Genomic DNA, 21,310 nt, shown 5'->3' with positions numbered 1-21,310 from the left:
GCTAGTACCTGGAGGTTGGCAACCCTACCTCAAGAATAAACTTTCCTAGCATCAGAAATGACTTGGGGGGGGGGGATAGCTTTCTGTTGGTGGTTTGTGGGATCCAAGCTCCTAGGCCTGTTGTTATTGAGGGCAATATTTTAAAAGGCGCTGAATTTCACTGCATGGTGCTTGGATAATGGAATTCTTAATCTCCCCTACTATTCCATATAAAACAAATGCCTTGGAAGCTTTCCTTCCCAGTTTCATGGGGCTCTGCCTTTCAAGGAAAACAAATCTAAAGCTCTGTTGAATACATGGAATTAGCTTCATGGGTCTCTGGGAATCCAGGCCAAATAATTATAATTTACTTAAAAGGATAGTAATAATCTAGTTTTAGAGTTGTTTATATCTCACCTTCTACTTTGTTTTACCATTGGGATGTAAAATTGAGGATTACACTCATTAGAAATGATGGGCAATTGCAATCCCAAATGTGGCATATTATTACCCTGATCCCAAAATCAGGCTCAGTCCGTGGTAGGGGCTTTGTATTTGCAAAACGGCAGCTATTCTTCATGTAGAGATGCAGAATGAACGCTGCTGCAGTTTTAAGAAGTACCTGCCCAATGAACCTTTACAAAGAAATGAGTAAACTGCTATCTGCCTCCAAGCCAACCGTGAAAAGCTCTCTGTTCCAACAGCTGGATACTAGTGGCCAGCTCAACCACAGTAGCAGTTGCATTCACACCTTTTTCTTTACATTGGGACACATAATAATTGAAACCATACATTATAAAACTCCACAGTGAAAACTTTACTATCCAGCACTTGATCCAGCTCAGTTAACCAGAGGGCACACTCCTCCCCAACAGCTACCATACCCTTGCATCTTTGGGCAAATGAAAGCCAGTGTTTTGTAGTGGTTAAGAGCGGTGGTTTGGAGCGGTAGACTCTAATCTGGAGAACCGGGTTTGATTCCCCACTCCTCCACATCAACGGCGGACGCTAATCTGGTGACCTGGGTTGGTTTCCCCACTCCTGCACATGAAGCCAGCTGGGTGACCTTGGGCTAGTCACAGCTCTCTTAGAGCTCTCTCAGCCCCAACTACCTCACAGGGTGTCTGTTGTGGGGAGTGGAAGGGAAGCTGATTGCAAGCCAATTGATTCTACCTTAAGTGGTAGAGAAAGTCAGTATATAAAAACCAAATCTTCTTCTTCAAATGTACCCCCTACTCCCACCTTTCCAGCCAGCCAGCTTGATGCCAGCATCCGTTCCTGGGCTTCTGGCAGCTAGTGTTGCCAGCTGATGCCATCCTCAGGTGCCTCCTTTCTCTTCAGCCTGCCTCAAGCTGTCAGGAGCGAGCTCTACAGGATGGCTCCCAAGCTTTCTGCACATGAAGTTTCCATGGCTCAAGGAAAGAGCCCTATGAGGCAAGCAAGGCTGTCTCTATGGCAATCCCAATGGGATAGGCCTCAGTTACTGCGGATTCCTCTCAGTAGGGAATGAAGCAGAGTAATAAGCTTGAATATCTGGCCCATTTTATTAACTGGAAACCCCATTTTCCCCTGAGTGCCCGTTAAGAAAGCTTTTACTGCGACTGAACAAGAATTCTGTGAACCTTCATAAGAAAAACAAATGCAACTTTTTAGAATGGAATTTGGGTCTCTTCCAAGCATTTTAGACCAGTGTGTTAATCAGCATGTCCGCAGGATCTACATACACTATTTTAGCAGTCAGACCCAATCTTCTGCTCTTACAAAAAACACAAGCATGGGTTCACTGAGATGAAGCCAGTATATATGGGATCTTCATGTGTGCATGAGAAGCTACATGGAATTCTGGACTGCAATTTTCATCTTCATTTAAAACATCTAATCAACATTCAAGATTACCTTCTCTGGAACTCACCTGCTAAGTTTCTCTCTGATATCAGGATTCTTAATTTCATTTTTCAAATCTTCAAACGTGTGCGCAGAAGAAAGGTTACAGTAAACTCTAAAATCATGGTAAGGTGGGATTCCGTGATCTCTAGCTCTTTGGATATTCATTGCGGCCAGGTCTAAAGCAACTGCCCGTGCCATGGAGAAAAGCCTCTCTGTCAGTTCTGTATTAAGCAGCTGTGATGTCACACGCATCTTACCAGCAACACCAAACAAACCCCTTAGAAGTGGATCAATGCCACCTTCGTTTACAATCCGAAATGGAGAGAAGAATGCTTTATGAAGAGGTATATGGCCTTGTGGGATAGTTTCAAAGTTTTCATCCAGCCGATACAGTATGGGATTGATGAGTGTGTGACCAAACCTAAAGGCAGCAGTTGCAAACTCATTAACTATGCCAGCATTAACGTTGGGATCATAACCTTCATATTCGCCGAGCATTTTCAAGCCCACCTCTCCCAAAATCTTAGGCAGCCAGTGGCTGTATGTTATGTGTTGCATTTCTGCGCCAACAATCTTGCGTGTTTCGTGATATATTGTATCACCATCCCAGTGTGGGTTCAATTTCAGTAATTCTGTGGCAATTCTGTTGTGTTCTCTAAACCACAGAGTGTGCATGCTGGTGAGCCCCAGCTGTTCATTGGCACGGTGATCGCCAGCTAAAAAGCAAGGAATTGGGCTCTCATTTTCATCTCTCATGCATTCTGTTGGAGGGCCAGTAGCAAATGGAAGAAGAGACTTTCCAGATCTCTGTACGATGCCCTGTCTCAGAAGACCCCTGTGACTGGCTAGGTCTCTGATTTCTTGTGCCTCGTGGTCTGAACTACCATATACATTGGATGCATCGATATAGGAAGTCAGCTGGTTAATCTGCTCTCGAGGGTAAACAGAATTCATGAGAAGTGATGTCATGCCACTTCCACACACTGGACTTGAACGCACAAAAAACATGCACCGTGCTCCATTTCTGACTCGAGGATCATTAGGTGGGATCATAATGGAGAAACATGGAGGATCATTCGTACAAACTGAACTGCAATGCTGACCATCAGAAAATCTGGCTTCGCTTAGAGCAGCAACTGTAGAGTCAAGGTCATGATCCAGGAATTGACCCCACTGCATTAACATGTGACTAAACTGGTTGTCAGGGGTTATTGTTTCAGTTCCGATCAAAGTAGTCGAAACTAAACGAGGCATTGGGAGCGTGTATCCATTATAATGTCGGTTAGATCCAACGCCCCTTGGTAGATTAAATCCATTTTCATAGACTGACTTCAATAGGCGCTCAAAGGCTGTCAAAGAGGCTCCCCACATTGGATGCTGAAGATTATTACAGGTTCCATCATGTGTCCTGTATTTCTGATGATAGCACATATCTGAACAGTTATTCACACGCCTATGAGCTGTGCAGCCTGACAGGTTAGCTATCAGGTTCAAGTACTGTGGAGATACAAGATCATTATAGTGATAGCCTGAAACAGATGAAAGAGAAAATAAAATTAAATACTTTCCAAGGACTTCAAGTAAAGCCCCAAGAGTTAGAACTATCCACTGTAATCAGTTTAATTGTGCGGATCTGACAACTAATGCTTTACAATGCTCTCCAAAGCAGTCACACCTTTCTAAGTATATTGAAGTCTTAGAAGGATGGAACTTTGGTTAAGATGGCATTGTATATATTTTAATATTGATGAAATGTACATTTTTATATTGTTGTTAGCCGCCCTGATCCGAGCTTATGCTGGGAAAGGGCAGGATAAAAGTTGAATAAAAATAATAATTTTTTAGTTAATTAATTGGAAGGGGTTAATTTAAATCAGCAGTGCTATGAATTAAGAGCAGTTTTTTTTTTCCTTTTTGAGGACTGTTTTGGTTCTGCTGTATTACTGTAATAATCATTCTGACAACAAATAGTCCTTCGGACAGTATTTATTAAAATGTAACCTAGTATATACTTCCTTTAGTATTTCAAAGAGGCATTACATCACTTATAGTGCAATCCTATGCAAGTTTGCTCTGAGTTAATTCCCACTTTACTCCATCGTACTTACTCACAGATAAGCATGCATAGGGCTGTATCAACAGCTTATTCATCAGAAAGAAATGCAAAATTCTGTTTAATCATTGCACCTCAAATATAGCAGGTTATTATCGACTAACTTACATACAGGTCTATATCAGAGGTTCTTTCACCAGTCTGCAACTATGTCTAAAACAACAGCTTAACCAATATCCCCAATTAACAAAAAAAACAAAAAAAACTATCCAAAGGCAAGGTTTAACACAGCAGTTCTGAATTTTAAAACACATAAAATGCACTGAAACAAGGATGTTTTTACCTGTTTCCTAAAGATCAAAAGAGAGGATGCCATGCACCTACTTAGGCAGGGCAGGATGTTCCATAACTGAAGAATCACTAGCTCTTATAGCAACCTTCCCCTCCCACCCACCCCCCACACACATCCTGGTTCACACTTTAGATGGCTTAAAGAACAGAATCTTCTGACAAAATTGGAACATAAAGATTACAATCTGTAGGAAATTATCTAGAATTTTTTTTCACTGAATGTCAGCTGGTTATTATTTAGCTTATGTTCTAAAGATAACAAATGGTATAGTCAAAGAGCATTAATTTAGTTGTAAAATTAGGAACGATCCTAGAAACTGTTTTTACACTGCAACCAAGCAGTTCATTTGCTTCTGTTAATGTTTCAGTAAACTACTGTATATTACAAAACTTTCCTATAATTTTTTTAAAAACCTGTGAGTCAAAGCAGCCAGCATCTAGCTTTTCAGTATGCAAAATTACAATAAATGACTCACTATAAACTTTTCAGTAGTATTTTTGTGGAGAAACTTGTACTGCAAAATCATTATGGTAATATTAAAAATTCCCAAACCTAACACTCTCAGTTTCCTAGTTCAGAAGTTAAAGTTAGAAGTTAAAAAGTTTTTAAGGTTCTTTAATAAAATCCACCATAATTCAAAACAAAAGAAATGTTCTCAGCAGAAGTTATTTCCTTTCATGTGTAGCCGTAGACTCTGGCTATCTGCCAAGCAGGTCTGCCTACTTAAAACTCCAGCATGACTTCTAAATACATTGCAGTATGACTCAAGCCCAGGTAACTGCCAGAAACAAGACCTTGGAGAGATTATTGTACAATTGCTTTACAAATGCAGTCATGGCCTATGCTATGAAGAGATTCGTGGCAAATTTATTCGGCCTTGGACTAAAAGGCTCTCAGATAAGTCAGAGTCGGAGAGGGCAAGGAAGTTACTCTCAGATGAAAATCCAGGGGTTTCTGTCGACACTGCTAAATTTTGTACCGCCGCATCCAAAATGAGGTGCAAATTGTTGGGATTACCTGCCTTATTATCTATGTATATAGTATGTCCTCTTAGGATTTTATGTAGTCTCCAGTGTATTTTCTACTTGGAATTCCTGGTTTTAATGTTTTTTGTATATGTCTGGCTATGTACCGTATCAATAAACGACTGAGGTAGTCATGGCCTATGTTGATATGTTCAGCCTGACAATATGGTTGTTCCATCAGGGTAATTATTAGTAGTTATTAAAATTAATACTCTGTGGAAAACCAGGGACTTATACCTGTAGCACCTTCTATTTTGTTGAATTCCTGGCCAGATGTGTCTCCTAATGAAATTAAACTGCTCATTGATCGCTTATGCTCAGGCAAACCCCCAGGTCCTGATCTAATTCCCTACGAACTTTTTAAAGTCAACAGTAAATGGTGGGCCAACATTCTTGCTCCTGTATTTACACAAATTAATGCATCAGGAGCCATTCCAAAATCTTGGAGACATACTATTATCGTCCCAATCTTTAAAAAGGGTCAGAACTGTGACCCAAGCTGTTATCGTCCAATCAGCCTTTTGTCTTGCTTAGGCAAATTGTATTCCTCCTACTTATTAAAGAGGCTGTTGGACTGGGTTGAGAGTAATGACATCCTTGGCTGGGAACAGATTGGCTTTAGAAGGGGTTGGTCTGTCACGGACCACTGTTTAGTGCTCTCCCATCTAGCAGAGAAATATTCCTCCCCCCGAAATGGCACCCTTTATGCAGGTTTTAAGGATCTTAAGGGAGCTTTTGATACCATCCCGAGGGAGAGGCTATGGTTGAAACTATCAAATTCTACTATGGATAGGAGGTTACTATGGCTTATTCAGCAATTTCATACTGAACTCACAGCTCAGGTTCGCTGTGGCAACCAAGGAGAACTAACTGAGCCCTTTAACTGGTCAAGGGAGTGAGACAAGGTTGCCTCCTTGCTCCTCTCTTGTTTAATCTATACCTGAATGATATGGCAACCAATTTCTCAGTTTTGCCACCCCCAAAGCTTGCAAGTCATCCCACCCCAATTCTACTCTATGCTGACGATGCAGTTCTCCTGTCCCGCACAAGAATTGGTTTGAAAAGATCTTTGCAAACTTTTTCTGAGTACTGCTCTAGGGAAGGTCTTAAAATAAACCATCATAAATCTAAGATTAAGATCTTCACTAAGAGGAGAAAAATGCCTCATTTTCGCTGGGTATTAGATGGCTTTGAGGTTGATCAAGTCAAGGAGTTTGTTTACCTTGGCATTCTTTTTTCCCATAACCTAAATTGGAATGCCCATCCAAAAGCAGTGTCCAACAAAATTAAACCTGGGGCTGGTGCTATTGTCAACTTTTTTCACACTGAAGGTGGCAAATATATTCCAGGGGCTATTCAGGTTTTTAATCTGAAAATTACCCAATTATCCTCTTTGGTGTTGCCATCTGGATAACAGTCATCAATGAATCTATAGATCGTCCACTGCTTCAGTTCTTACGAAAACTCCTAAATGCCCCTTGATGTGTTGCTGGCGTTACTCTTCGTTCCGAGTTTGGCTAAATGTCACTTGAAGCTAGGGCGTGGTTGGCCACCTTTAAACTACACCTTAAACTGTGCTTTAGCACTGAGGGATTCCTAGCTTCTCTGAAGCATGACCCTTTTAAATCCTCATGGCAAAAAATCTTAGATGAGAAACTGTCGTTGTTGGGCTTCTCGCAGGATATGTTATTAGATCTTCGGAAAACTGAAGCTTTTACCAAAATTAAAAAGCGCATTAAAGAGCTCGATTATAACAGCACTACTTTTCGTGCTCGTCGCGTCTGTTCATCCCAGTTCTTCAGAATACCCCCTCCACGTGGCCTGCCTACCCATACATATTATATGACAACTCGTCTTTGTAGAGCTTTTTGCTTGGCTAGATTGAATGCTAACCCTTCTATGGTAATGCAGGGCAGATTTCTGAATATACCATACTCAGACAGGATCTGCCCTTGCTCTTCTGCCTCTATTGACTCATTAGCCCATGCCCTTTTGGAATGCCGCTTTTACGAGGAACTTCGATCGCACTATATTTCCCCCCTTTTAATATACAAATTCAATGCCTCTGTGACTGACATAATGCCTTTTTTACTAAGCGATAGGGACCCCAAGGCTACATTGTCAGTGGCAAGATTTGTTTCAATCCTTATATCCCTCCAACACTAGATATATGCTGCTCAAGATCAATTGATCAAGGAGCTTCTAAGGGATAAAAGGAAAGGCTATGTACCGTATCAATAAACGACTGAGGTAGTCATGGCCTATGTCGATATGTTCAGCCTGACAATATGGTTGTTCCATCAGGGTAATTATTAGTAGTTATTAAAAATGTCGCTACAAACTAGGCTTTAGGCAGTTTTGAGACACAGTTACTCTAACCCTCAAATAGCTGCCTACATGCCAGGGAAAAAGTTATATGCATTTTAGTAGCAAATCTCTGGACCAGTCCTCAAAGTGTTAAAAGTGTTAAAAGACTGGTATGTTTCCTACCTTAGACTGGAGGGCATTCCTCTGGCTAAAGGAGCCTTTCTCCAACTTAACTGCCTTTTCCATTGCAGGAAGAGCCACTTAAGTTGAACAAAACCTTCAAACTTTGCTCAGTGGAATGGTAGGATACATGTCATTATAAGCCATCTACACAGAACATTAGAAAGTTAGATTAGAAAACACATTTCTGAAGACCATCTATATCCACTTTTTTAATTTAACACATAGCGTGGGTGTACTTACCAGATCTTTCACAAACATGATTATGGTTGGAAATGTCAAGAGTTCATATATAACAGCAGAGCCCAAAATGGGGCTACATTCAATTAACATCAAAGTATTTCCCTCATCCTCCTTCCAGCTGTATACTGTCAACAAAAATGTTGAACCCATGGGTATGGAAAAATCTGTTATTTAATTTCATGGGGATTGATTTTGGCAGCTCAAAGCGTAAATCCAGGCTGAAGTTCCAGATTCTTACTGTCAAATGCCAAGCCTGCAGCTGCTCCCTCACTACTGTTTCAGACGTTTCCCATGTGTTTGTTTATGATAAGCATATTTCTGCAACAATACTTTTAGCTTGCTTATAAACCCTTTTCTGTTCACCAGTAGCAGTTTAGGTAAGTGAGATCCCTACATGCCAATGTTTTGCAAACTTTTTATGGTCATTAAACCTCCTCTGCAAAAATTGTCTTTTCAAGAACTGCTGCCATACAGCCCTTTTTGCATTGCAAAGTGTTCTGAAAAGTGTTTAAGATCACACAATCAGTTTACATGGTGAGCAAACTGAAAACGTACCCCAGAATGTGACCCTAGAATGTGACGTATTCTACACAAACTCAGAACATACCCCAGAATGTGACCCAGTGCACGATAGCACATAGGGAAAGGTGCCTTTCAGGTGAGCTTGTCAGCTATTTCTGAACTTGGAACCCCTCATCAACTTTTTAACACAGTTTGGAAAATACGGCACCAGTCAGTGGACTTCAGAATTATTTTCTCTTCTGCCAAAACAGTATGTGGGTTATCTCAAGAAAGGGCCACTGGAGTACATTTAATACTATGTTTTAAATACACTGGAAAGCATAAGGAAAAAGCACTGACTTGTTCCGTTTAGATCAACCGTTAAGCCATCTTGCACATGTTCTTGAATGAGCTGTAATGTCCTCTCAAATATCTCTCCTGCTCTTGCTTGCTCAATAGTGTAAGGATCTCTTGGGTATCGAAATAATGCTAGCAAATCATTTGGGGAGCGAGGGCGACTAATAGATATATCAAGGAAAATGTAAAAAAAAAAAGATAAACAAATTAATCAGAAGTACCAAATAGTCACAGCCTTGAAAATATAGTATTAAGACTGTGATAATAAGGCTCAAAATCTTTCATTAAAATATCAGTTAAGCAATTTGTAAACACATACCTTGATTACTTGTCCCAAATTGAAAGCCAAAATAAATACATATATTTATTAGCTGCTGACTACTTTCCATAATGTTGCACAGCCATAAAGATAACTCAAAGGAAAGTGCCCCCCCCCCCACGTTTTTACCAGATACACTGCAGACTGAAATATACTAAATCGAACAAGAAAATGATTACATGATGAATCCAGGTTTAAATGGAGGTTCCAAAAGTTAAGAGTTGTGAACTTCCAGGCTCCTGAGCTGCTACTTCTGAAATTAGCCCTGCACAGTTCCCCAGAATTCTGGGAAACTTCAGCAACCGCTTCTAATGCCGTGATACTCACTTACTGGCACAGGAGCTACATGTGGCTGTTTGACATGTCACCTGTGGCTCTTCTGAGTACCGTACGCCAATGTGGCATCCACCCCATGTTTCAGGAAAGTAGGCAAGGCTCTTGCCCAATGGGGCTTGCGGCTGGCAGGTGGTTTCCACCTGGAAACAGCCACTGCTGGAGGAATGGGGAAGCTGTAGGCCTCACGCCAAGGATGGAAGTAAATGTTGCTCTTTTGGCTGATGGTATTTATTTGAGTATTTATATGCTGCTTTACTCCCAAAGTAGCTTACAACACAAAAATACAATGGAAAGAAACAGAAGAAGGTGAAAGAGGACTCCAAATACAGGGTTGCTTCCTCTCCCTCCCTCCCTCCCTCCCTCCCTCTCTCTATCTGCCAGCAGATATTCCTCCAAACTCCAGGCTACAACACTCAAGGACAAGAGCCCTTTGGACACTGTCCTTTGGCTCATGCCTTATGTGTAAGTGGCTTTCATGAGCAACAGACTCATTAAAGCATCACAAGGTACCAAGATCAAAGAACACACACCCAAGTAAGCATCAAAAGTGGTTAGAAGACTGTGATTATTTGAAATAAATAGTTGTTTTCTTTAAAATTATAATAGTAATTTGGCTTCCATGTGGACACACTACATTTGGTGCAATCCTAAAATCACTCACGAATCCATGGCAGCAGACTGTGAGATATCTCAATTCACTGAAATGTCTCAGTGACAAGTAACTTTACTAACTGAGGTGACAAGCAACTGATATCTGGATGTGCCAACACCAAAGCAATTGGGAAAAGGTAAGACATGCTTCTTACAAATAAAGAGTTTACAAGGATTAACTATAGTGCCATGTCTCTTGAAGCTACAGTTACAAAATGAAAAAGTAATGGACGAACAAATTTTCATAGTGAAAGTAAATCTGCTGGTGAACATGATACCTGTCAAACAAATGTGTGCGCGTTGAATTTATTGCTCTGTCAACAGTTGCAATAGCTTCAACAATCGAGCTTGCTACAAATGGATCTCCATTTCGACTGACATCAGGAACTGAGAGGAAACAAAGGAAAAGCTGCAACATTCACCACACACACACAAAATGACTCAATATAAGCAAAGTCTAGACATGGCATCATTTTGGAATTACACAGAAAACCACTGTTTCTTGAGGGTTTTCTTCTTTTTTAACTGAAAATTATTGCTGTCTTGGATATGTTCTCAAAACATTTAAATTGATCTGCGAGAAAATTCTATTCTTTTGCAATTTGAAGCTATTTTATGTACTTAGTAAAGAATATAAGGTTGTCAGAAAACATACCACACTTTTAAAGACATACCTCAATCACAAACTTATTATTAAAACATGTAAGCTGCAGTCCAAAAATTGATGCAACTAGTTTCACAAAGACAAAGAGGCTTTGCATTTTAGTTTCTCAAATGACCCCCATGTCATGCATTTTACTTGGGAATCTGAAAAATATTCCCAAGTAAAAAAAAAACCTGACCCAATCTTTACCAAACTCAGTGGTTATTCTAAAGATAGTCATCAGCAGCTACACTGAAAATTTTGTGCCTCTACCTTGAAAAACAGCCCTCCCAGCGCCCTGTAAAAAATTTCCTTAGATTACAATGGAACCATTTAAACCTTCAGTTTGTATCCTTGCTTTTCTTTGCGAGATTCTCCAGTCTCACATAAGTTCATTGAAGTCTATGGAAAATCATTGTGAGCTCTGGGGAGGCTGTTTCTTAAGGCAGAGGAACCAAATTAGCACCATAGCTGCTGGTGAATCTCCTTAAAAGATTTCCTGAGTTTGGTAAAGATTGGGCCCCATTTTTTCCACCATTTCACTATATAACTCTTACCATTCACACTTAGCACCATACTAATTGAGGAATATCCAATAGTATTCCGGGCAACACATTCATAACGGCCTTCATCTGCTGGTCCAACATCATGAATAGTAAGAAATCCCTCGAGGCTCACATGAAACTTTCCACTTTCTGTAACCTGAACACCATCCTGCAGAAGGTTAGAATATTAAATTACCGTGATAATCTTTCTAGCTTCTCAAGTTCCTCCACCTATTCCTCCCCCACGCCCGCCACATCCCTTTGAAGCAATGGTTCAGTTCACATAGAATGAGCAACCCATGGTTTGGTCATCTGTGCCTGAGCCATGGGTTTATGTGCTCTAATTTCATCCTCATCCCCCCCCCTCTCCGTGTGAATGGATTACTCCCTTGCTTCCTTTTTCTCAAAAAAGCCAGTCTTGGATACATTGGTGATTTCGACTGATGGAAGAGATTTCTGTCAGCATAGCACGAATTTGCTTCTTCCCTGCCACTGCAGACCAAAACACCCCCCAATGCTTCTCTTGAGTAACAGGGGACCCCCAGTAACAACTTGAGGGGGGGGTTGGAGAAGGGGGCAAATCGGTGACACCCACCCACACCCACCCACCCACCCACCCACACACTTGTGTCAGTAGAAATCCTCCATTGGCTCTAAGCCTTTGTTTGGTCACTTTATAAGGAAATCAGAATTACAATCCAAAATCCTACTGTGGTAATTCTGATAACTGCTCCAGGAACTGAGCTTGCTATAAATGGATCTTAGCTTTGACTGACAGTGGGAGCAATCCTAACCAGATCTATGCAGAAGTAAGTCTCATGTAATTCAGTGGGCATTACTCCAAGAAGTATCCTTAGGATTGAAACCAAAATTTGTCCAATCTGCATTTGTCCAGCTGATGTTCCAAGAAAGAAAACGCCCCTGGCAAATGCACAGCTTCCATTCTTCCTCCCTTCCACTGAAGCCCCAACTCTTTCTGAGAGGTAAACAGGAGATGGAAAAGATCCATTCCGCAAGTGAAATGTGCTTGCATTTCTTAAGATCCAACCCATTATGCTAACAAATAGTTTTGATGTCTGTGCACCCATGAACACATTACATATGAAGTTGTGAACAACTTCTCTATAAACAGTATCACCAATTCTCTGGAGCCCATATCAAAAGCTGCCTGTTGGAACAACCATCTGTAGTTTCCATCCATGGAATGGCTATTCCTTTGTTAAGACTTAATAGATGGTTTTTCTTCACGCTTATCAACAGGGCAAATGATAATTGTAAAAAGAAACACAATTTCTCCTGGTTAAATTGATGAGTTTTGATATCAGAAATCACTGGGAGTGTTTACGTAACCTGTACTTTGAATTTTTGGCAGGGCTACCTCATACTTTAATAATCTAGTATTTCTATCAGAACAGCTAACAACGGCATTTCTAACTCCAGTTAGGTATCCTTTAGAATGCCATTTATAACATATGGAATTGGATATAGTAAATATCTTTGCATTGCACCCCGTAATTTTTACCCCTGGCACCCCCCAAGACATCCACAGAGTGGGGCTACCTTTGTAAATGGCATGAGATATGGTATAGGGGGCTTCAGCCGGAGAAGAAAGACCAGCTCACAGACACTCTTACATGAGCCCCATGTCCTGTTTTCCAAAGAGCTTGTGCCATTTTCCCTACTTGCGTTAAGCTCTCTGTGCCTTATTCTGTGCTGTTCCCGAGCACCCCCTGATCTTCAGGACAGCTGGGGAGCCAACGAGGGGTGGCAGTGAGAAGCAGAATGTGGCACAGAGCCCTTACATCAATTTGCTCCATTCTCAGTTGACTGGATCCAATCCATAGTTACATGGCTGACAGGAGCAGATCTAATATTTTAAAGGAGAAGCAGTTGTTGACTACTTTGAAAAATTGAGCAATAGTCAGTAGGAAACACACTGTTATTATAAATGGAACAAACACATGGTTTTGTTTTGTTTGTTTTACCTTATTCCATGTTATTACTGGCTCAGGCTCTCCTTGAGAACTGCATGGAATCTGCACATTTGTGCCAACTTCCACCGTCATATCACTTGGAACATTTGCAAACACAGGAGTAACTAAAGTAGAACAGATGCCATGACAAATATGTATAACAGTTTTAAAAGACTGGGAAAATTGATAAAATTCAAATTCATATGTATAACATTTTTAAAAGACTGGGAAAATTGATAAAATTCAAATTCATGAAATAAATGTTGTCAGCTTGTCAAGATACCTTTTATTTGGTAGTGTTCCTACCATTTGTGACAATTGCTGGACATTGCTTTAGATTATACTTGAACAAATTTGAGCCAGTTTTACATAGAGTATAATAGTGATGTAAATCATTACATAGAAAGCTTTCTAGCCTCCAACAATTAGGGTCTGAAACACCTAGTTCATACATACTTCTTCACGAAGCTTTTAATTTCTTCACAGAGGGTAGAAAAAGAAGTTTAATTCAAATTTTAAAATTCAGAAAGATTAATTATTTCTGTTTTACATGAAGTATCAACATGCCATGTTTCATTTTCCTAGCCTGTCTCAAAGGCAGATTTTTATATTTATTTTGAAAGTAAAAGTAGCTATTTATATATGAAGCTATACTATTTATGTTCTAGCAGATACTACTACAGCTCTTTGTTCTCCTCGTAAGTATATCACTGAGAAAAAATATGCATAATTTCAGCTCCTCCTTATTCTTTTTCATGAAATGTGGTATTAGTATTAATATCTATAAGATCAGCCCACCGATGTGGAGGTAGAAAATTTTCCAAAATGGAACTTTCCCCCAAAAGATTTCAATGCTGTATTTCCCTGTGGAAAATTTTCTGTCCCAGATCTGTAAATATAGTCTGTTTATCTATAGTTACCATGGTTGCTGTGCTACAAATTAATTATGTTAGGCAGGCTAAATGTGGGATGTGAAGTACGGACAAACCCCAGTGCTTGTACATGGTGTATTTACCTTCTTTTGTTAACATAATTGAAATATTTACATCGTTTATTTAAATTTCCCCAGAAAATGAACATCACTTGCTAGTCCCCATATTTCCAGCAATGGAAGATGCCTGAAGAAACAGAATTTCCCTCCCATAGTAGCCCTCTGTGTCCGTCTGTCTCCTGCAAAACTACTGATTGGGTTAAGTGGTCATCCTGAAGAAGATGAACTTGAATCAGGCAAACCACTCCCCTTTACCATTGTGAGAACAGAGTAAGCTTGAATCCCCTTTCTCCTCTTGCACAAGTGTAAGGAAGCACATTCCTTCATGAGACAGTGTCAGATGGCATGTTTTCGAAGGGTTCCTCTGAGCCTCAGCATCAGCTTTTCGGTGGGCACAGGCGACTGCCAGGAGAAGGGCTAGGTGGGAAAGGATTAGCTTCCCTACGCTCCTTCTGTATCATGGAAGTTTGGATCCAACTATACAAATGTCTACATTTATACATTTGTGCCAATGGCTAGTTAAAGATCATAGCAGCCAGCAGCAATGCTATGAACCTCAAATCACATGATCAGTTGAGATGCTAAATATCAGTCAATAAGCCTATTGCTTGAAAATCACATGTGCATTGAGAATGAAAGCATTCACACAGAAGGAAATACTTCAGACACCACTGTTTTACTCAACTAAACCAACCCATGCATGGAAAACATGACCATGTGAGTTGGTGAAAAAGGGTTCAATAGTAAGCAAAAACTGCCTAAAATGGAAAATCTTATAATCAAGGGTGAGAGAGGACAATGTGCTGCGATGACAGTCTAGCTATTTTATAGAGGACTAAACTATGTATTTGATGTGGTAATATGAATGAGGATATTGAAATAAGCTGTAATATAGAAATTTGGTTAAAAAAATTTTTTAAGTTTACATATATATATATATTGTATATTAAATTATGAAGATTGCTGTATGGTTGTTGTTGTTGTTTATTTTATTTTGCTGTTGTCTATTTTATTGAATAAATAAATATTTTTAAAAAATAATAAGCAAAAACTGCCTGTTGAACACATGAAGCTGCCTTATACTGAATCAGACTCTTGGTCCATCAAAGTCAGTATTGCCTACTCAGACCGGCAGCGGCTCTCCAGGGTCTCAGGCTTTTCAGGCTCTCAGCGGCTCTCCAGGGTCTCCGGGGTCTTTACTTGCCTAGTCCCTTAAACTGGAGATGCCGGGGATTGAACCTGGGACCTTCTGCATACCAAGCAGATGCTCTACCACTGAGCCACAGCCCCTCCCACATTATATCAAACACCTGCAACAAATGGGTAAACTTAATACAATAATTCCAATTTTTATGTCACGTTAATATATATATATATATATATATATATATATATATATATATATATATATATATATATATATATATATACACACACACACACACACACACTAATTTCTACAAAGATTGAAACCAAGCCCATCTTTTTTTAAAAAATGAGAAGAAACTGGGTCTTTCTGAACATACCTCTAGGCTGTACACTCAAATGTACGGCAACTCTTTGAGATCCTACAATGTTTACAGCCTGACATTCATACTGGCCTTGGTCATGTAAAGCAACTCTGGAAATCCTCAGGGTTCCTGATGACAAGACTAAGTGCCTTCTATCCACAGACAGCTGGCTTCCTGAAAGACAGCAAATATTTATTAAATGAAATATTACATCAGTATTACAACCCACAAAATTGCTTCTAAAGATTCATGAGCAATACCAATCAGGGAAGTTCCATGACTGGAACCTTCTATACGCTGGATTCTGTATTAATGAAACAAAATTCTCTTTCTCCCCCTTCCCCCTCCATGGCCTACGGTGCTCCCTGAAATGCATCTCCTGGGATTTGATGGGCCATTGGCAAGAGCACTGGGTGCAACGAGACAGTCTGAAATAGGAGGAGGAATTAGGAGAAATTAGTAGAACGGCACCAATTAGATTAGTTTTAATATCAGATAACACTGGTTTTTATTGAATTGAAATTATTTTATAGAGTATGTATTGATGTTGTATGAATTTTAATAGATGTTAGCCACTCTGAGCCCAGCCTTGGACCAGGAAGAGCGGGATAGAAGTCTAAAGAATGAATAAATAAATAAACCAGGTGCCTCTAGGAAGCCCACAAACTAGACGACTATAGCAGCAGCATCCTGCCTGTGTTACACAGCACATAATACAATAGGCATGTTTCTCCGATACTGGAGAAAATAGGTATGCATCATGACCAGTAGCCATGGATAGCCCTCTCCTCCATGAACATGTCCACTCCCCTCTTAAAGCCTTCCAAGTCGGCAGCCATCACCACATCCTGGAGCAGGGAGTTCCACAATTTAACTATGTGTTGTATGAAGAAATGCTTCCTTTTGTCTGTTTTGAATCTCTCACCCTTCAGCTTTAGCAGATAACCCTGTGTTCTAGTATTAAGAGAGAGGGAGAAAAGCTTCTCCCTGTCCACTCTCTCCATTCCATGCATAATTTTATAGACCTCTATCATCTCTCCCCTTACCCGCCTTTTTCCTAAACAGCCGTAAGAGTTTTAACCTCTCCTTAAAGGGCAGTAGCTCTAGCCCCCTGATCATTTTGGTTGCTCTTTTCTGCACCTTCACAAGCTCTGCAATATCCTTTTTTAGGTGTGATGGCCAGAACTGTACACAGAATTCCAAGTGTACTCTCACCATAGATTTGTTAAAGGGCAGCATGATAGCAGCAATTTTATTTATTCCTTTTCTAATTGTGGCCAGCATGAAATTCGCCTTTTTCATAGCAGCCGCACCCTGGGTTCACATTTTCATCAAGTTATCCACTACAGATCCCTTTCTTGGTCTGTCATTGCCAGCACAGATCCCATCAGTGTATATATGAAGTTGGGATTTATGGCCCCAATATGCATCACTTTACACTTGCTCACATTGAATCTCATTTGCCATTTTAATGCCCATTCCTCCAGTTTGGAGAGCCTTTTGGAGCTCTTCACAATCCATTTTTGCTTTAACCATCTTAAATAATTTGGTGTCATCAGCTGGTTAACAAAGCTTTTACTGTATTTCCATCTTAAGAAGAGGGGGTAGCAATTTCTACCAATTAACCTCTCCCACTGCAGACTCCCACTTTGCGCTCTAGGTTACTCTATTGTCTGCTGACTACCACCCCCACCACCCCCAGAAACAAAATATTGGGACACTGGGCTGCTGCAGGAGAAGAAAGTTGGTTGCTGCAGGAGAAGAAAGTCCAGATCTGCAAAGACTCAGGATGGCTAGACCCGAGCCTGTACGATCAATAAAAATAAATATAAAATTGTATATAATTTTTCATTGGTTGTATACATCTCTTGAAAAACTGAAAAGGTATATGATTTTTCAAGGTTTAGATATTTAAACCAGTCTAAACTCTTACCTCCTTTAGTCCATGCAATAACTGGTTGTGGATAGCCCTGTGCTTCACAAGGGAAGTCAACAGTTTGCCCTTCAATCACTGTGCTGTCTTGAGGCGTCACCGTGAATTTGGGTACAGCTATACAAAGATTAAAAACTGGTTTAAATAGATTAGAACACATAATTTATCCTGAAATTATTTTTGTTACTCATTTAACTAGGTACTTCCAGCAATTTGCACCTTAGAGCTTTGATATCCATCTCTATGCATGTACACTGAGTAGCACAAGTCAATAATCATCACAGCAGCAAGGTGCTACAAATGAATGAAAGCAATAATCCAAAACAGGGTGTGGTTCAACATGAATGTTTACTCAAGCAGCAATGCTATCTGGATTCAGATTATTGTGTTTACTATCCTTTAAAAAAACCTTCCAGTGCATCATGAAGGAAACCCAATGGGGTGGATTCAACCAAGTATTTCACTGCTGAGGCCTGACGTCGTGCCGGGCTTGGTGACGGGGGAGGATGGGATTCCCCCTCCTGCTAGTTTTGCAGGCTCCCACTAGCAATAGGAAATCAAGATAAGGAGGGAGGGGAAGAAATAGAGAGGGGTTAGGGGAGACTGACAGAAGGGGTGGTGGTAAACAAGAGAGGAGGTAGGTTGACAGATTAGAGTAGAGGAGAGTTGTCAGAGAAGGGAAGGTTGATGGAGAAGGGATGATGGCAAAAGAGTGAGAAGGTAGGTTGACAGACAAGGGGAGAGGGAGAAAGAGGGGGATTGTCAGAGAACAGGAGGGAGGAGAAATAGAGAGGGTGTAGGTTGACAGATTAGGGGAGGAGAAGAAAGCAGGGAGATTGTCAAAGAAGGGAAGAGAAGCGAAATAGTGGTGGGGAAAACTGACAGAAGGGGAGGAGGTGAGAAAAGAGGGGGAAGATTGTTACAGAATGGGGAGAGGGGGAAAACAAAGGGGGGCATGCACCCTGCAAGTAACTTTCTTGCATGTCCCCACTTGCCAATATATCTAATTCTTAATGTGGCCAAATCTGTGGATATTTAAATCCAGAGATTGGAGACATGAACAGACAAGACAGATCTTTTTATATACCTGAAAAACGCCCTAGATTTGCAGAAAAATCTGAAATTAAAAACAACTATGTATACATGGGGGTTAATCCCCCCCCCACAAAAAAAGAAGCAGCACAAGCATTAAGAATCGAATGCCCTCAGTAGCCATTGTTAGCCAACCACAACAGTACTGCCAGCCTTCAAGCCTAGGTTTCTATTATTAAAAGGCAGAGTACAAGTGTTATAATTAAAATTTTCAATGGCATACTCAGTATTCAGCCATTACAGATCCTTGAAAAGTAACTATGGATTGGATCCAAGGTTTCTGTGAATGAAGAAAATTTGCAGAAATTATTTCTAACGACTTCTCCTAGCTGTTTTTTGTAAAGCTCCTGCGGAGGATCAGAGGACTCATCTAAACAATATGCATATGGCAGGGAGGGCCAAAGCAAGTAGGAGGAATTGGTCAAAAGCACCCACCTCATTCTTAAGTGAATGCAAGCTAAGTAGAGTGGGTTCTACCAATTTGCTGCAATTCACTGTTTCCATTCCCCGCCCCCACAAAAAGATGACTGACAATATGTTCAACCCCAGTCAAGGCAAGAACTTAGACTTTTATGAAACTGGACAAATTTATGAGCATGAACAGCAGAAGAAAACCTCAATAAATTGAAAATTTTACATAGATAACGAACATTCAGTGACTTGGAAACTTGCATGTTCAAAACTCACAATTTTGTCCATCCTACTAAAAAATCCTTAAAATGACACTACATTGGCAATTTTAGCACTGTTTTATCGGTGTATTTTTTATTGTTAATAACAGACAAAATGATACATAAAGATACCTGGGAGAACTTCAAAATACATAACAACAATAAAAATCCACCTTTAAAATAAATAATAAAAAGATGACATACTAGAGGAAACAGTGGTAACAACTGAGGAGTTAAGCATCAACTGCAGATATTTCTATTTTGCTAAATACAAAACCTGTTGAATGCAAGATCACACTGCTTTGCTTAAAGAGGTTATAAAACTTGCAGTTTTACTTGTTGAATGGAACATACCTTGCACAATAATAAATGCAGTTGCATGGATGTTATCTATGCTGTTGGTTGCAAAACATGTATACTCGCCGCCATCTTCCTGAACCACTTTTTGTATATAAAGCCCTCCTGATGGAGTTATGGTGATGCGGGGATCATTTGGTAGTGGAGTTCGGTCACCTTTTGTCCATGTGATACGTGGTTGGGGATGGCCAGTTGCACTACACTCTAAAGTGACACTTTCTCCAACCAGCACCTCTGTGTTTTGTGGATGAATCACAAAACTTGGCCTGGCTGTCAAAAAGAGAAAAGTCTAGAATAGCGTCAAAGAACACAAGTACTTTTGCCATAAGGACTGGGTGAAATCAATATCTTTAATACTAATTTAAGCATTATGATTACTACGTCAAATTAATGTTCAATGCCAAAAATGAAATGGAAGCAGTACAATTAGGATAACTAGATAAGACAGTGGCAGGACCCAATATGGATCCTGCTAATTTTCTATATTTATTTATAATAGCAGATCTCCAGCTAGTCCCTGGAGGCTGGCAACCCTCCACTCCCCCCCCCCAAATAGAGGGGGGATGATGTCTGCACATGCCTAGACAGTGTAAACTGACAGCTCAGGGAGAGGAGGGAAAGAAGCCAGCTGAACAGAACTGAGAGCCCACACTTCGCCAGTGACAGTGCCTCTCCTTGGCAGACAGGAAGCTAGGCAGGCAGACAGGAGGAGGGGGGAGGCACCGCCGCCACTGCCTCCTCTCCTCTGCAAGCAGAGGAAGGAGGAGCCAGAGCAGGAGTTGCCCCACCCCCACTACCGGAGAGGCAGTGCCACAAAAATCCCCCAAAACAGAGGAGCCCCACTGAGAGAGATAGAGGAGGGGGAAACTACCACTGTATGAGCCAGATAGGTGGAGACAGGTGAGTAGCAGATAGGAGAGCAGGAGCTGCTGCTGCCCTCTGCTCACCCCCATTTCCTGCACAGCAGCAGAAAGGGCAACAGGCATTGAGAAGGCAGGCAGAACAAGGGGAGGATTCAGGTGAGATCCCCCCCACAAAGAGTCTCACAAGTCCCCAAATGAATGTGTCTGTCTTCTAACACAAAAAAATCAATACAAGATACAATGAAAAGGAGGTTGGCCTTCAAATGAACATTTAGCCCCTGGACCTCTGAGTTTACTTGCTTTATAGGAAAAGGTGAAAAGTCATCTCTAATACAGCCAAAGTTCTACAGGTTCCATGTTACTTGTAAGTTTATTTACAATGATGACCTTTGTCAGGCTACTTTGAATAGTTTGATCACCTTTGATCTATATCTGCATTAGCCAGTGTAGCGCCCTCTGGGGAGGCAGAGGAACACCATACCTGGAGCCCATGGGATCTGGATATCACGAGCCCAGTCACTACTTCTTTAAGACACATTCT

At 40.6% G+C, this 21,310-nt stretch overlaps 1 protein-coding gene and 1 non-coding gene across 4 annotated transcripts in view; both read right to left on the bottom strand.

Moving 5' to 3' along the window:
• The window catches only part of PXDN (peroxidasin), a 100,741-nt gene that overhangs the window by 17,857 nt on the left and 61,574 nt on the right, over nt 1-21,310 (bottom strand). For all 3 annotated transcript variants that reach the window (XM_056856563.1, XM_056856562.1, XM_056856565.1), the window contains 8 exons: nt 19,904-20,176; nt 17,787-17,903; nt 15,869-16,027; nt 13,364-13,476; nt 11,391-11,547; nt 10,469-10,577; nt 8,888-9,045; nt 1,892-3,395 (listed from right to left, as the gene is read on the bottom strand). In XM_056856563.1, the coding sequence (XP_056712541.1) occupies nt 1,892-3,395; nt 8,888-9,045; nt 10,469-10,577; nt 11,391-11,547; nt 13,364-13,476; nt 15,869-16,027; nt 17,787-17,903; nt 19,904-20,176 (2,590 nt within the window). The remainder of the gene's footprint in view (nt 1-1,891; nt 3,396-8,887; nt 9,046-10,468; nt 10,578-11,390; nt 11,548-13,363; nt 13,477-15,868; nt 16,028-17,786; nt 17,904-19,903; nt 20,177-21,310) is intronic.
• On the bottom strand, nt 15,561-15,632 carry TRNAT-GGU (transfer RNA threonine (anticodon GGU)). Its single transcript has one exon. It is a non-coding gene; the product is annotated as a tRNA-Thr (tRNA).

This window comes from Euleptes europaea, chromosome 10, assembly GCF_029931775.1.
Source record: "Euleptes europaea isolate rEulEur1 chromosome 10, rEulEur1.hap1, whole genome shotgun sequence".
NCBI classification, from domain to species: domain Eukaryota; kingdom Metazoa; phylum Chordata; class Lepidosauria; order Squamata; family Sphaerodactylidae; genus Euleptes; species Euleptes europaea.
This window is presented reverse-complemented; position numbering and strand designations above follow the sequence as displayed.